This window comes from Anser brachyrhynchus (assembly GCF_964034855.1).
Source record: "Anser brachyrhynchus genome assembly, chromosome: 1".
Taxonomy (NCBI): Eukaryota; Metazoa; Chordata; class Aves; order Anseriformes; family Anatidae; genus Anser; species Anser brachyrhynchus.
Genome location: NC_137694.1, coordinates 24,587,687 through 24,601,933, shown reverse-complemented (window position 1 = coordinate 24,601,933; position 14,247 = coordinate 24,587,687). Strand labels below are relative to the sequence as shown.

The following is a 14,247-nucleotide window of genomic DNA, read 5'->3' as shown; positions in this document are numbered from 1 at the left end:
GATGGGGGCAACATGGACTCACAGTTTTGCCAAAGGCAAACAGAAAATCGCTTCCATCGACTCCATGGTTTGGAGGAACAGTGCCTCTGCTGAGTGAAAGCTTCTTATAATATTCTACTTGAACCATTTTTTCTCATTTCCCAGTGGAGCTACGATGAGCTAGTTTTCCCAGTCCTGCCTTCCTCACCCACCAAAACAGAACTGGTCAAGACTTTCTACCCTCCACTACTTTGACCAGAACATCTATGACTAACAACACTTTATTCCATTTCCTGTATCCACAGAAGCTGCTATAGAATAACACACTTGGAATATACATGCAAAGCGAGCCTGTGTACAGGCACAGAAAGGCTACCACTGTACCCAGTGTGTTCCCATTGCCACAGGGAGCATGCTTCTTTTGAACAAAGCTAATCCATGTGCCAGGCTGCAGAATCAAGGTCAGTTGCTCGTGCTGCTCATTCACCTCAACTTTACAATTTGCAGTCAGTTTGAAGACTCTTTTCCTTTAACCTCCCAGGTGACATTTAACTGGTATACTTGAGTCTGCCATTCTTACATCTCACTGGGCACAGGTTTTAGATCCTGCAACATTTTTGTTCTTTATTTTTCTTTATTTTTTTTCCCTGTAGAGGAGACTAACTACCTTTACTTAAGAACAGTTTTAAACCTTTCACAAGCCATTAATTTCAACCAAAAAACCAGCATACTGCTTTTGCAATTTTGGCATGTAACAAAATGAAGAGCCAAATCCTGCTCCCAGGGAAATCAGTCAAGGTCAAAACCAACAAAACAGCTTGGGTGGTTCAGGGAGCCATGGTGACCTTATGACTTTCATCTCTCCTCTCTCTCTCTCTTTTCTTCCTCTTCCTCTTCTTTCTCTTCTTCTTTTATTTATTTATTTATTTTAAACTAGTGAATTCAGAAAGTACAAGTTGCAATGGTAGTGCCTACAAATTAAAATTCTTCCAACTTCACAGTTTTGCATGAACTTCACTAGAAAACATTTTGGAGAAATGACAACAGGTACTTCTTATTGCACATTTATACAGCTAACAAGAATGTTCTGACTTAAACAAGACAGAATTAAAATGAAAAAATTCTGAAATGGCTTCCTCTCTCTTTCCTAGGGGTATTAAGTAATATCTACAAGGGAGTTAGGAAGGAACTTTTTTTTTTTTTTTTTTTTTTTTTGATGGTGAGGTAGCCCGTAATTGCCTATTGCAAGGTATTTTGCACTTCATTTCACATTAGCAGTCTAAATGACAGGACCAGACTGGAAGGACTGGGATTTCTATTGATACTGATGCCAGAGTATGAATCATTAGAAAATGTCATCTAATATCTTGAACATTGTTTCCCAACTGAACCTAGTAATTATATGTGCATAATAAAAATAATAGTTAAATTTTTCAGAGAGTGGGAAAAATGAAGTAAGACTGCTTTTGTGATTATTAAGGTAAAACAACAAAAAAACCCACAAAAAAACAGTAATATGACAAACAATAATTTATTAGGAATACTGTACAGGATTACTGTAGAGCTAGCAGTAATCTATTGACATTCATTGGAACAATTAAAATTTTCAGTGAGGGCAGAATGGCTGAAAATTATTATTGCACATATAATTAACTTTAGAGGTTTTAATAAATTGTTATTCTTCTCAAATTTGCAACAACTGTGAAAAAAAAGAAAGAGAAGAGAAGAGAAGAGAAGAGAAGAGAAGAGAAGAGAAGAGAAGAGAAGAGAAGAGAAGAGAAGAGAAGAGAAGAGAAGAGAAGAGAAGAAAAAATACAAAAATCCATGACCTTATTTCACATTTTTTAGCTTTTAGGGTGATCTATATATCCATGTTAATACTTCATCACTTTGCTCTCTTCACTATGCAGTCTAAGTCAAATACATATTTTTTACCTTCACTATCTTGATGAGAGTCTTCAGCTGGTAGATGTGAAGCTGAAGGTCTAATCTATCAGCCAACCACATGCATATGACTTTCATGGAGTTGCTATACCATTGCTGAAAAGAAGGATAAAAAAAAAATCAACAAAACAACACCAAACAACCCTGCAGTATCCATTTAACAGATTTGGTAATGAGAGGTAATGAAACACTTTGAAATGATCACAGATCAGCACTTGAAGTCAACAATGATATAATTTCCTGTTAAGAGAATTGTGTGGGTCAGTAGGAAATCAAATAACTTGACCCAGACTGTTCTTTGCATGAATTAACAACTGCCATTTTATTTTTCAGTTATAACATTTTCAAACACAATCGTGTTATGCACTTAGCTATCTGTCAGTAAGAATGGATATTAAGTACAGTTACATCAGTTAAACAGCAAGGGAAAAAACAAGCAGGATGATATCTTGAGAGATTTTTCAGTACCTAGATTTTGTAATCCAAACTAGAAAACAGCATCAAACATAGAATATCAAACCTGTCTTACTTTTTCTCTTTCAAATCATTTCTTTACTAAGGAAGATTTTCAGAAATACATGGGAATTTTATATAAGTGTGGTCAAAACATCCCTCCACCTCTCTCAAAATCATCATATTAAGGTTTTGTTTTATGTTAATTATTGATTATAATTGAAGCCTACCTTATTTCCTTTTCATATTTTAGGCATGGGTATGTTTTTACTCAAAGCTTCACAAACGGATGTGGCAAGAATAAGCTCTCTGCTGTTGGTGTCTACGCTACCATAAAAAAAAAAAAGCTCAGATCCAAACAGCCACTATAATAATTCTTTCCCACTAACTGGATTATAAGAGATTTTACTAAATATAGTTGCAGCTGCTTGCCTCCCCCTCCTGTAAAATACCAACCAGATGTCATTTAGTCAAACTGTAAAAAGGAAGGGATTTTTGTTATTTTAGCAGTGAGAGATTAAAAGAGTTTGTGTCACAGCTCTGTTTCTGGTTCCTTTCCCCACAGGGAAGAGGCTTACATTCTTTTCTAATGTAATTTCCCATGTCTTTACAAAATACATCGATATGCAAAAAGAGGAAATGTGCATATTTTAAAAAGCAGCACTTTATACATGGTATACTTTGCCAAGTAATTCAGAAGAAGGATCTTACATGTCTCATTTCTACATTAATTAATAAAATAAGATATATATAGGAAATGGGAAATGATGAGGACAAATTACTAGTTGCTGGATATAACAAAGGACAAAAATAGAATTCTTTAATCAACATGTAAGCTGTCTGGAAAAAGCTTTAAATACACACAATAAAATATACGTGAATACTTTTTCTTTACAGGAATCTATGTCTCATTTCACTGTAACTATCAGTTTTAAGAAAAGGTTGAAATAAGAAGGAAGATTTTCATGTAGTATTGACTTCCATTTATGTTTAATGTGTCAAAATATATTTTAATTGCAAACCACTGGAAAGTAATTACTTTTACATTTTATTAAAGTTTCTCCTATTATATTCCTATTTACTATTTTATAGCAGTGAACAAACACACCATACAAAATGCAGATGGCTACACATTTCATAAAAGTAATTTGATTTATTCAATCAAATGTGGGACCGATTAGGTATCTATAAAATATTGTTTTTTAACCACTGACTGTCATTCCCATACTATTTATATTATTTCGTGGATTACATGCACGCTGCTTTTGTTTTCCTTCATATGTAGCTGCAAAATATTTTTAATGTGTCTGAGTTGTTACTAAGTGGCAGCTCTTAAATGACATGTGTTGTATGTATACAGATGTCTAGAAGATAAAATACACTTGAGCTTATTCACTCCATGAACTCTATTGATCTAACAAGCAGAAAAATTCATATACCAAGCATTCTACCAGAATATCTATTGTTATTTGCAGTAAGATGAGCCCATCTATTATATTACCACTCAGACTCTACAGTTGTTAATCTTTAGCATAATCAAGGTAGAGAGCATGATATTAGTAGTGCATTTTTTTCAACACTGATATTCTCCCGTTAAAAAAAAATCAAAATAAAAATCCAGCAACATCTACAATGTATTTGTTTTTCATCAAACGACTGGCAGAAAGCAGAAGGGGCTCAAACTTGCTCGCACGATGAAACTCCAGGCAGGACTGAAAATTCTGTCATCAGTTGCTCCCTGCACCAGCACTGAATGCTGCAGGATCACTGAGAATAGACCCAGGCCATGTTTTCTGGCAAAACATGTGTCTTAAAACCCAGCCAGACAACTTAATTAAGATGGATGCAGTTCAAATTAAGACTCTCTCTATATATCTGTGATGCTTACCTGCACTGAAAAGAAAGCTAAGAAATTGTAGGGAATTAATTTTGCTTCTCAATTTTGTGAATTAAAATAATATAACATGTTTTCCTGACCAGTTTAATGTTAAACTTTGAGTATTTTTTTTTTTAATTCAATGATTGTGAAATGATCCTATGGTACTTGCTCTTCAGACAACATGCATTGTTCAGAAAAAAAATGCAACTGTTACTAGAAAAAGATGTATTCTTATTTTGAAGACTCATCATAGTAGCTTTAATAAAAATCCCATCTAGTACATTTTCAGTGTCCTCCTAGAGGTACTAGAGGTACTAGAATTCCTGCTCACTATTGGCCTTACACCTCTGAGTCTTGTGCACTCAGAATAGACTAAAGCTGTATAACCATAGATCTGCTGTACTTCATGCCATGAAAAGTAAATATTTCCCTGTTACTTCTGGCATCTGTTAAAATGCACAGTGCTGGAAATGCCTCTTAGAGGTGGAATCCAAGGCCACACATTTTGGCAATTGCGAACATGTTAGAGATACTGGGATGCATCCTCTGTAACTTATGGGAACCTACTGAAAACTCACAAGCTTTGGTGATTTGATAATGGCCCTTGTTACACAGTTTTTAAGTAATAACAATTAAAAAAAATCTTCTAACAGATTTAAAGAAAAAAAGTCACTTTTCCACTACTAGTAATAGCACTGGAAGGACAGGTCGACTCTTGTAGATGCCAACGATACAGCATTAGTGCTATATTCTTTGGTGTCATCTATGCAAGAATAAAGCAGTAAGTGTTTATTATATATTTTTCTGCACATCATCACATAACAGCAGCCAACCACTTCAACAAAAATATGTTTGCCACCCTGTTCCCCCCCCTTCTTATTCATAGCTCATCCAGCTCCTGTAAGGGCATGCATTACTCACTTCATTTTCCTGAGATACCTCTTTTAAAGTAAAAAATAAGAGAAAAGGAAAGGCTAGGGTTGACTCTGTGAGACCCCTGTATTTATTCACACTTATTGTGCATGACTGTAGACTGGTAAATCATATTAGCAGCCCGTCTCCCCATCAAGCTGCTACTTGCTTTCCAGCCCTGGGAAGGTTCAACAAATCAACAGGAGCACGGAAAACAGAACATCAGTCTAATCTAGTGTTTAAGGTGAAGTTTTCAAACCCAATCTAAGAAGATCTTTAGAGCAAGCAACAAGCTGAAGGGCTCAGAAGGTGGTATTGACAATGAAAGAGTGTTGAAATATTGAGAAGCGCAGCACTTGTGCATTTTTAATAACAAGAGGGTCAACAAGGACACAGCTCCCTCAGTGCCAGTAGTTGCCACACCAGGGCTATAAACGCTCTCAGTTCATCAGATTTCTTAAACAGTTCATCAGCTTTCTTAAACACCCTAAACCCCCTCAGCGGACCTTTAGTCTTAAATTAACAAACCAAAGCAATGAAAGAGGGTGCAGCTTGAATGGCCAGCATTGATCCCCAACGGGGCTCGGCGCGGCTACAGGCACTGAAAACCTCTCCCCATTGTGGGGAGGGATTGACAAACCTCCTTGCCTAAATAGTCCAGCTGAGGCGGGCTGGAGGCACGCAGCTGTAAAGGGCTCCCCTCGCCCCACTCCCCGCACTCACAATGCGCCGGGCAGGAGCTCTTTGTCGGGCCCAGACTCTGCAATTTTCTAACAAGGATTAAAGTTGTTTCTCGGCAGGGCCGGTGAAAGGCGATTTAGCAACATACCGTGCTTTCTTCAGGCGAGTTAAAGAGAAGTAGTTAAGGAATGTCTTTATTCTGTTGACTGGTGGAAACACAAAACAAATATATTAAATATTCACCATCTTTCTGGCTGCCTGAGCTATCACGTTTGCAGAACAGTTCAATTAAATATAACACTTCTTGGCTGAAAGCAAGCACTTCACATTTATTTTTTTGAAGTTTTATAAAAAGGTGCAGCTGTTTGCCACCTGGAAGGAGGCTCAATACATGCTAACACACAATGCCTCAGTCCTCCCAGGCCTGGTATTCCTCGCATCTGATACACAGGACCCCATAGAGTTTCTGTATCTTGCCTGCTCTTGACAAATGGGCACTGTCGAAACGCTTTTACTGCTGAATATGGCAGGGGAACAGCTTTTCTAGGAACCACATTTCATCTTTTTCCTGAAGCCTTTATCTCACTCTTGATTAGGAACTGAGTTGCTCAGACGACTGGGGGATGTTTTTACTTCCTCCGGCTCTACTTTTCCTACTTGGAATAATAACAAAGTATTCTTCTCACTGAAGAGATTGCACATCAAAGGCAGTATAAGCCACAATGCATAAGAAATATCTTAAGCGTGCTAAATACTAAGTGCTAAAGCTGCTATAGCCAGTGCTATAGCATTTTTTCAAGTTTTTGATAGCGTTAGTAGCATGTCGAGCAACTGTAAAAACATCTAACATTTGTTAAGCAATTTAAGAATAAATTACTCCCTGAAAATGCAAGTAGCAAAAGTTAGAAACAAATTCCCAAGTAAGTTGCAAAAGTTATTTCCCTCTTTGTAAAATACGAACAATCACGCTGATGTCCTTTGTTAAATGCTGATGCTAATGAGGGAAACCAGCGTTATTTATAGTGCCTTTGAAAACACTGAGGTGTAGAAGTTACAGCGGTATTTTTAAGATTAGGTATAGACATCACCCACCTAAATGAGAATTTTCACCTGAGCAGTGAAGAGCTCACAAGCTCTCCTGCAGGTTGGAAAGGCTTGGTAACTCTCAAACAAACAAACAAACAAAAAATTGGGGAAGGAATTCTCAGGCATGACATATTAAAAGGCCACCATGACACATCAGAAGGTGGTCTGCAAAATGACTGCATCTTTTAAATATACACAGGAGTATCGGAATAAGAAATCAAGTCAACAGTAATTAACATTCAAAATATCTGCCTTTTTTTTTTTCCCAGAAATTAAAAATATTTAATTGTAAGCTAAGAACAACAATGAAGTAATTTTGTATCAGATGCTTATGCTTGTCCCTCAGGTTTAGGTAGCCTTATGATTAAGAATGCCTGAGAAACCACTGAAGGTTGAGGAACTACAGGTAGACATAGAGAAAAATATTAATTTATGTGCATCTAAAAATTTTGTTTGTACCCTCCTCTTGCCCCACCAGTTCTGATTCCTGACACCAGTGGTTTCTGAACTGATTAAAATAACCATTTTTTCTGCTGGAGAGAGACCATAACTTGTTGACTTGTTGTTGTAGTGCCCTCTCAATGCTCCCTGCTGTATCTTTACTGCCCTGAGAGGAGCAAATTATCTCCCAAGTGACTTATCTTTGCTAGAGTGCACTGGTTGTAAATGTGGCCCAGCCTGTGAGGCACTTCCAGTTGCATTTCCAATGCAGATAACTGTTTCAGTGACAAGGAAAATGAAGGAAAAGAAGCTGGGGAAACCTCGGAGAAGAGAAAGGTCTCAAACTAGAGCTTTCCCGCCCTGCTACCAGCTCCACACAGCTTCATAGGAACAGCCACTGCCCTTCTGCAACAGATGATCCAGCCCTGTAAGAATGTGGCTTCTCATCATACGTATCGTATGCTCATAGTGTCTAGGTTTGATGCTGAGCGTCTGAGTTTATGGTGCCATCCTTGGAAGACTATTCTACCCAAAGTTCAGAATTCTGCCTCTGCAGGAAGCCCGTGAAAAAGTGTTGTTTTCTCTTTCCAATGTCTCAACATTATTACTCTGAATCAACAGAGAATTTCATATTACTGAGATATGATTCTATACTAGCGAAAGTAAGATTGAGTTGGCAGAAATGGTCTTTTAGCTGGCCTCTGACTGTAGAAATAGAAACTGCAACACCTCTAGATACAGTACAATTTTCAACTACACTTGTAGCCTGGATCTTCTTACAGCTACTCTAATGCATCTGGCTCTTTGGGGGGGGGGGGGGGGGGGGGGGGGGGGGCGGGCAGAGTGAGTGGGAGATAGCAATCTTTCTGTTTAGAACATCAAAGAAGTTTACACTATTTCTCTGAAAAATGAAAAAAAATATATCAACCTTCTGTTTCAAAGGCTGCTATGACAGAAAACTGATGTGGCCTAAATTCCATAGCACGATGAATATGGGAAGGAACAGCTGACATTACAACATGCAGACAGAATTGTTTCTCCAACTTATGGACACTGCTCAAACTCAACTTCCTCACCTACACTTCCTGTACATTTACTATATCAGGACACACTAAAATAGTTTATTTAATATTTACAGAATATAAAATATAATCAACACAATACAAAAACTGAAATGGTGCTTTATCATACTCTTTTATCCAGTAACAGTATATATATACATATATATATACCCTTTAATTTGCAGACATCAGACCTGGAAGGTTTCAGGGCTTATCTTTGCATTTTCTTAAATGCTTGCAAAGTTCAAGGAGAAAAAAAAAATACGTTTGAGAGTCACCATGTCCCTACTTCTACTCTTTTTGCACTTTTTCCCCTAGGAGTTTTCATTTAAAAAAAATGAAAGAAATAAAAATTAGGGTAAGCATGAGTGGAAAATTCCTGGAGTTAGGCTTGTTGGAATCATGGGGTTAGCAGACACTACAAACAAATGAAGCTTTTCCACTACACCAAAAATCAGATGTTTCAAGCCCTTGATCTGGAAAAGGTAAACAGTTAAATCAATACTAAGTGTAATACAAATAAACTCTATTTACCCACAGTCCCCCAGTTCACTTCAATTCCTTCCCATGTTTTCATTAAAGGACCTGTCTAAAAGTCCCCCTATTGCTGTATCACTCATTTCTGCTGAAATACTCTCAAGCTCACTGTTCCTTCATGTGCTCCTACTTTGCACCAAGACTCTGAGACAAAGCTCTTCCACCTCGCCACAGTTTTATGCTTCTAATGCTCTACACCACTGATCAAGCCATTTTCCTGGAAATGTCTCAAGTTTTCATCCAGCTTCCATGTTTCGCTTCCTCCTCTAGGCCTGAAATGCTAAGCCAAGTTTTGAATTTTGGCTTGGGTATGTGCAAAAATGTTCACAGCCTAATTTTCAGCTACATGCAACAAGAAAGAAGTGAAAACAAACAAACAAAAATGCATACTGTGGTCTGCTTCAGTACTTCTACTTCCTGTGATAAACGGATCAGGACCAAGATTTGTTTAGTTTGGTATTTCAAATTATGAGCTCTGTCTATGTACAAGCCCTTCCCTTCCCTTCCCTTCCCTTCCCTTCCCTTCCCTTCCCTTCCCTTCCCTTCCCTTCCCTTCCCTTCCCTTCCCTTCCCTTCCCTTCCCTTCCCTTCCCTTCCCTTCCCGTGTGTGATTGTAGCAGACATTAATTTGCCTTTCGTACGCATGCTTGGCCAAGGAAGAAAGGTTTTCTTCCAGTGGGACTCTTCTTTTGGTTTTCTTCTGCCTTTTTTGTGTCATTACCCAAATGAACCTCTCAGGGACCTCAAAAACATTTTGTTTTTCTTAAGACTGACTAATTGATGAACCAAACACTTTAGGCTCGAGTCAGTCTCCTCCCTGCCTATTTGAATGAAGGAGTCTCACTGTCACACCCAAAGCAATCAGGAGAAAAGGGAAAAGAGCTCAGCAGAAAGAGGAACTCAAACCCTGACAGACAGACCCTGTTCAGTGGGACTCACCACAACAAACAAGTGAACAGCTGCTGGATCAGATTATTTGGTGGCAGACAGAAACATATTAGGTAGGCTGGTTTTCAGGAAGCAATAATAAAAAGAAAAGAGAGAATGGGGCACATTTAAAAACATTTTAAGCACCTTTGAAACTTATAGGAAAAAAAGGGTATTTTTTTCTGAAACAATAAAGAACTTCTTAGGTATGAAAAGCTCATGTTTCAGGAGGAAAGTCATTTTTTTTCACATCTTAGACATATAATTGGAAACTGAGTAGTTGCTATGGAACTGCTGCCAATTCACAAATAAACATACATATTTAGTAGAAAATACACAGTCCTCATCTCTGCCTACATTGCATACTAGATTGCTAAACAACAATACAGCAATTTACAATATTTATTCTACTTTATAATGTCTTTTTTTTTTTTTTTTTTTTTTTTTACTGCCTTCTTCACATATGGTAGATGCACAGAGAAAGTGGAAGTTTTTGCAAAATTAGACATGCAGAACTCTTCCTTCCCTACCTGGACATATGTAATATTACTGTTCTGATCTTAAACACTAGGTACTAACATAATATGCTTGTGACTGTGAGAGACTAACAGCACAAACAGTTCCCCTACTCCACTCTGGATACGCAGTCTATCTGTGAACAGTACTTCCATAGGTTATTCTGGTGCTAAAACTCTCTGGAGCAAACACTGTCAGTCTCGCTGTACAGTGTTGTATTGCAATTTGGGTGTATCTGCAAACATCCTCCAAGGCACAGAATGGGGAACATCACTTGAGTGACCTTGAAATGAAAGCCAGCTTGGATCCTCAAAATAAACAAATGAACATAATGTGAAATGACCAAGTTTTTCATCATTATAACACCAGCTTCTTGCTATACGGAATCTAGTTTTACAAATCCTATCAATGCTCATAGCTGCAGAAACACTATGCAGTTTTCCTAAATGCATGTGTAGCATTAGTAATGTTGAAGGTCCAAGTTCCCTCTACCTGTAAGGCATGTAACTGAGACACCTACACCTGCTTTTATACCCAGCCAGCCTGTATTCCCTGGGGAGTCCCTCGAGGGAGGCCTCTGTACCGGGTACCAAAAGCCAGGTGGACCAAAGCTGGGCCAAACTGTGATGCAGCCTTTAGGTACCCCCCTCACATCAGCAGCTCTTGTCCTGGAGTCTCCTGTTTAGACTCCCTGCTCCATGCGGAATGAGGTAAAACACATATTTTAATTAAAGTATTTAAAATATCAGGGGTTCCTCTGTGTGAATATTTACAGACAGCTTATTCCTTTCCACCTCAACAATCTTGACTCATCATCCGTTTACTCTGCATGGTATTGTAGCGGGACACGACAGGGCTGGATGCAGCTGTGAGGTTGATAGGGAGTTGCACAGTGGTGTAGTCACTCCTTTCCTATGCCATATCGATCGGGCACCACACCAAGCAGCGCTAATGCGGAGCAGAGGTCCAGCCTCCTGCCTCCCTCTGTCTTCTCTCCTTCCCTCATCTCTTTGGAGAAAGCATCCTTCGATTGAACAGGTGTTCCTTTCCATCTCTGACCCTATTGCACGTGTGCACTCTTTCAGCTATGCAGATTTTACAGCTGGGTTGCTATATATATATATGTATATTATTTTTATTTTTTCAGCTCATTTTTCTGTTATTTGTAATGTTTGTTTTGCACATTGTGAATGATTTTGGTACAGCGTAGTATAAAGGACAGCCAGTGCTGTGTAAATCAAAGAAACATAAGATAAAACACTTGAAAATATTTAAAGAAAATCATCTATATCAAAACTTTTTGCACGCTTACATCAGTGCTAAAGATTCAGTTCCCCTTGATCAAGTAGGTTAAGAAGTTCCTTCCACTGGCGACTCACTAACTTTGTCGCTGGTTTCAGAGCACTCTGCAGAAGCCACACCTGGTACTATTTTGGCTTACAACATAGCAACCTCTTTCTGTTACTTCAAACCCTTTATAATAAAACTACATTATTCTTATGCTTTCTGACACTGTTTTTCTTGTGCTGTGGTCAACAATGTGGTTGTGCGTCTATTTGAAAAATCAAATAAATTTTTAAACTAAGCTTGACCCAAATGAAACACAAGTAAAAATATCAAACCCACAAGTAGGGTTTCAGAAACCACAAGGTTCTCCTGCTGCTTAGATGTGTGTGAATTACAGTACATCAAGAAATCAATATTCTCTAGATGGTGCTTGTGCCTGGCACTTCATGGTGAACAAACATTAGATAAGACAATATAAATGGTACAATCCTTATTGATTTCTCTTGACTGCGTAGAATGTGAAAGCTACAGCCACAGTTAACACTTACTGACAGACTCATCTAAAGTTTCAGTGCTATTTTATATTTTTATTGTTGGCCATGCTCAATTGATTCCATTAAGTTGCTAGACACATTTCAAGCCATAGAGATAAGAAAAAAAAAATGCAGCTCCTGGAATGAGACGCTGCTACTTTGTGCCTAGCAGGATAAAAAGGTTAAAGGACTAAATTGTGCCTGGATGTTGGAAGGAGTTCTCTTTTATTTGATAGAGTTTGTTATTGTTTTTAGTGAATGGATACTGTGAGTGATGGATAGATGCATTTAAATACATAAAATAAATGACTGAGCGGTATAGACCAGAAATGTCTATGGAACTGTACTGGAAGTTCCCAATGTTACAGCCCCTCCCCAAACAAACAAGCAAAAAACCTGGTAGTTCCACCTCCCTTTATGACACAATTCCCTCAGGATGAAAAAAAAAAAAAAAAAAAAAAAAGAATTGGCTGTAAAATCTTGAGTTTGGGATATTTTTTTTCCTATTTTTCTTCCTGCTTTGACTCAGGATCCACATTTTTAACCGCCTTTTCATAGCAATTCATACATTGTTCTTTTTCCAAAAAAGTGAACTTCTCATACATTTCTGAAAAATCAGCATGTATGACTGCATAAGACACTCTGAATATCAGAATATGAGATTTAGTGCCCTAAAAATAGTTCTTTATTTCCTTTTTATACCCGAAGAGCAATAGCTCTTTTAGCAAGCTATCAGAATATCTATTTCATAGAATCTTACTCCCCTGCTGGGAAGATTTAAATAATATGATTAAATTAGTGTGAAAAGGGTAGCAGACATCTATTCCATGAATACCAAATTAAGGGTGGGCTATGGGATAAATAAGGTCCTAGAGAAAACCATTTTTATATCTTTTTGGGCTGTTTGATACGTAATAAAATCGAAATTCAGAAATTAAAAATGTAATCAAAACTGAAGAATTGGAGAAATGTATCATAACAAAAACATATCAAAACCAGCCATTGCATTATGGTTTCCTCTAGAGAAAACACTCTCAGCTACACTGTAAAACTGCTTACAAAGTGCTGAATATTCTGATCCTGAAGCAGCAAACTCTGAAGCACATGCTTTGCTTTAAGTGTGTTGTGGTCCTATTGATTTCAACAGTACTGAGCTTTGCTGGATTGATAGCAGCATAATCAGCACCCTCCAAGAGCGGGCACTCTTTTTCTCAGCGTATTCAAGAAAAAAAAAATCAAAGAAAACTATACGATATGAAATCAGAAGGGAGTTACATTTTTTCAGCTTTCAAATGAACTGTTTTTCTTTTACAGATTCCTATCTCAAAAAAAAAGGGCTGAATCTACTTGAAAACATGAGAAATAATTTAGTGAACTTTGAACAGACTTTGATTAGCAAATTTGTAAGATGTTGCTTGCATCTTGCAGAAGAGTTTCATATATTTGAGCGTATTAATATAATTCACTTTTTCAGTCCACATTTGGTGATGCTGCCTACAGTTTCCTTTAAAATTCTTTTACCAAAAATGACACGACAAACTGTTTTAAAATGACAAGAAAGTCTCTAGATCTAGAGAAAGCTGCTGAGTGTTTCTCATATCAAGAGCTTTCTATTTTCCCTATAAAATATTAGACATAATTAAAGGTGAGTTAAGACTTTGGTGAAAATCTAAAGAGCATCGGAAAATCTGAGCACTGCTCAGCTTTTCAATTGCTTTTCTACTTCTCAGTTCTTTTAAATGGTTTTCTATGGCAGGAACATTTTTCTTAATTAGTCACAGCTAATTAGTGTTCTGGCATAGACAAGTAATCAGAAATGTCAGAGCTGCAAGGCTACATCTCCCTAATCCTTTGATAATAATTTAGCCTCCTGGGAGGGCCTCAAGCTGCGGTAAGTAGTGGCTGACAATAAGGCAAAATTAGGTGGGCAGCAGACCATTAGGATAGAAAAATAAAAAGCACTACCAAATCCTGCTGAGCACCATCAGGCAACTAACTACACTGCCAGATG

General features: G+C 37.7%; 1 protein-coding gene across 15 annotated transcripts in view; it reads right to left on the bottom strand.

Annotated features, from left to right (window-relative positions):
- The window catches only part of CADPS2 (calcium dependent secretion activator 2), a 315,444-nt gene that overhangs the window by 3,192 nt on the left and 298,005 nt on the right, over positions 1-14,247 (bottom strand). For all 15 annotated transcript variants that reach the window (XM_080575606.1, XM_080575607.1, XM_080575605.1 and 12 more), the window contains one exon: positions 1,915-2,019. In XM_080575606.1, the coding sequence (XP_080431732.1) occupies positions 1,915-2,019 (105 nt within the window). The remainder of the gene's footprint in view (positions 1-1,914; positions 2,020-14,247) is intronic.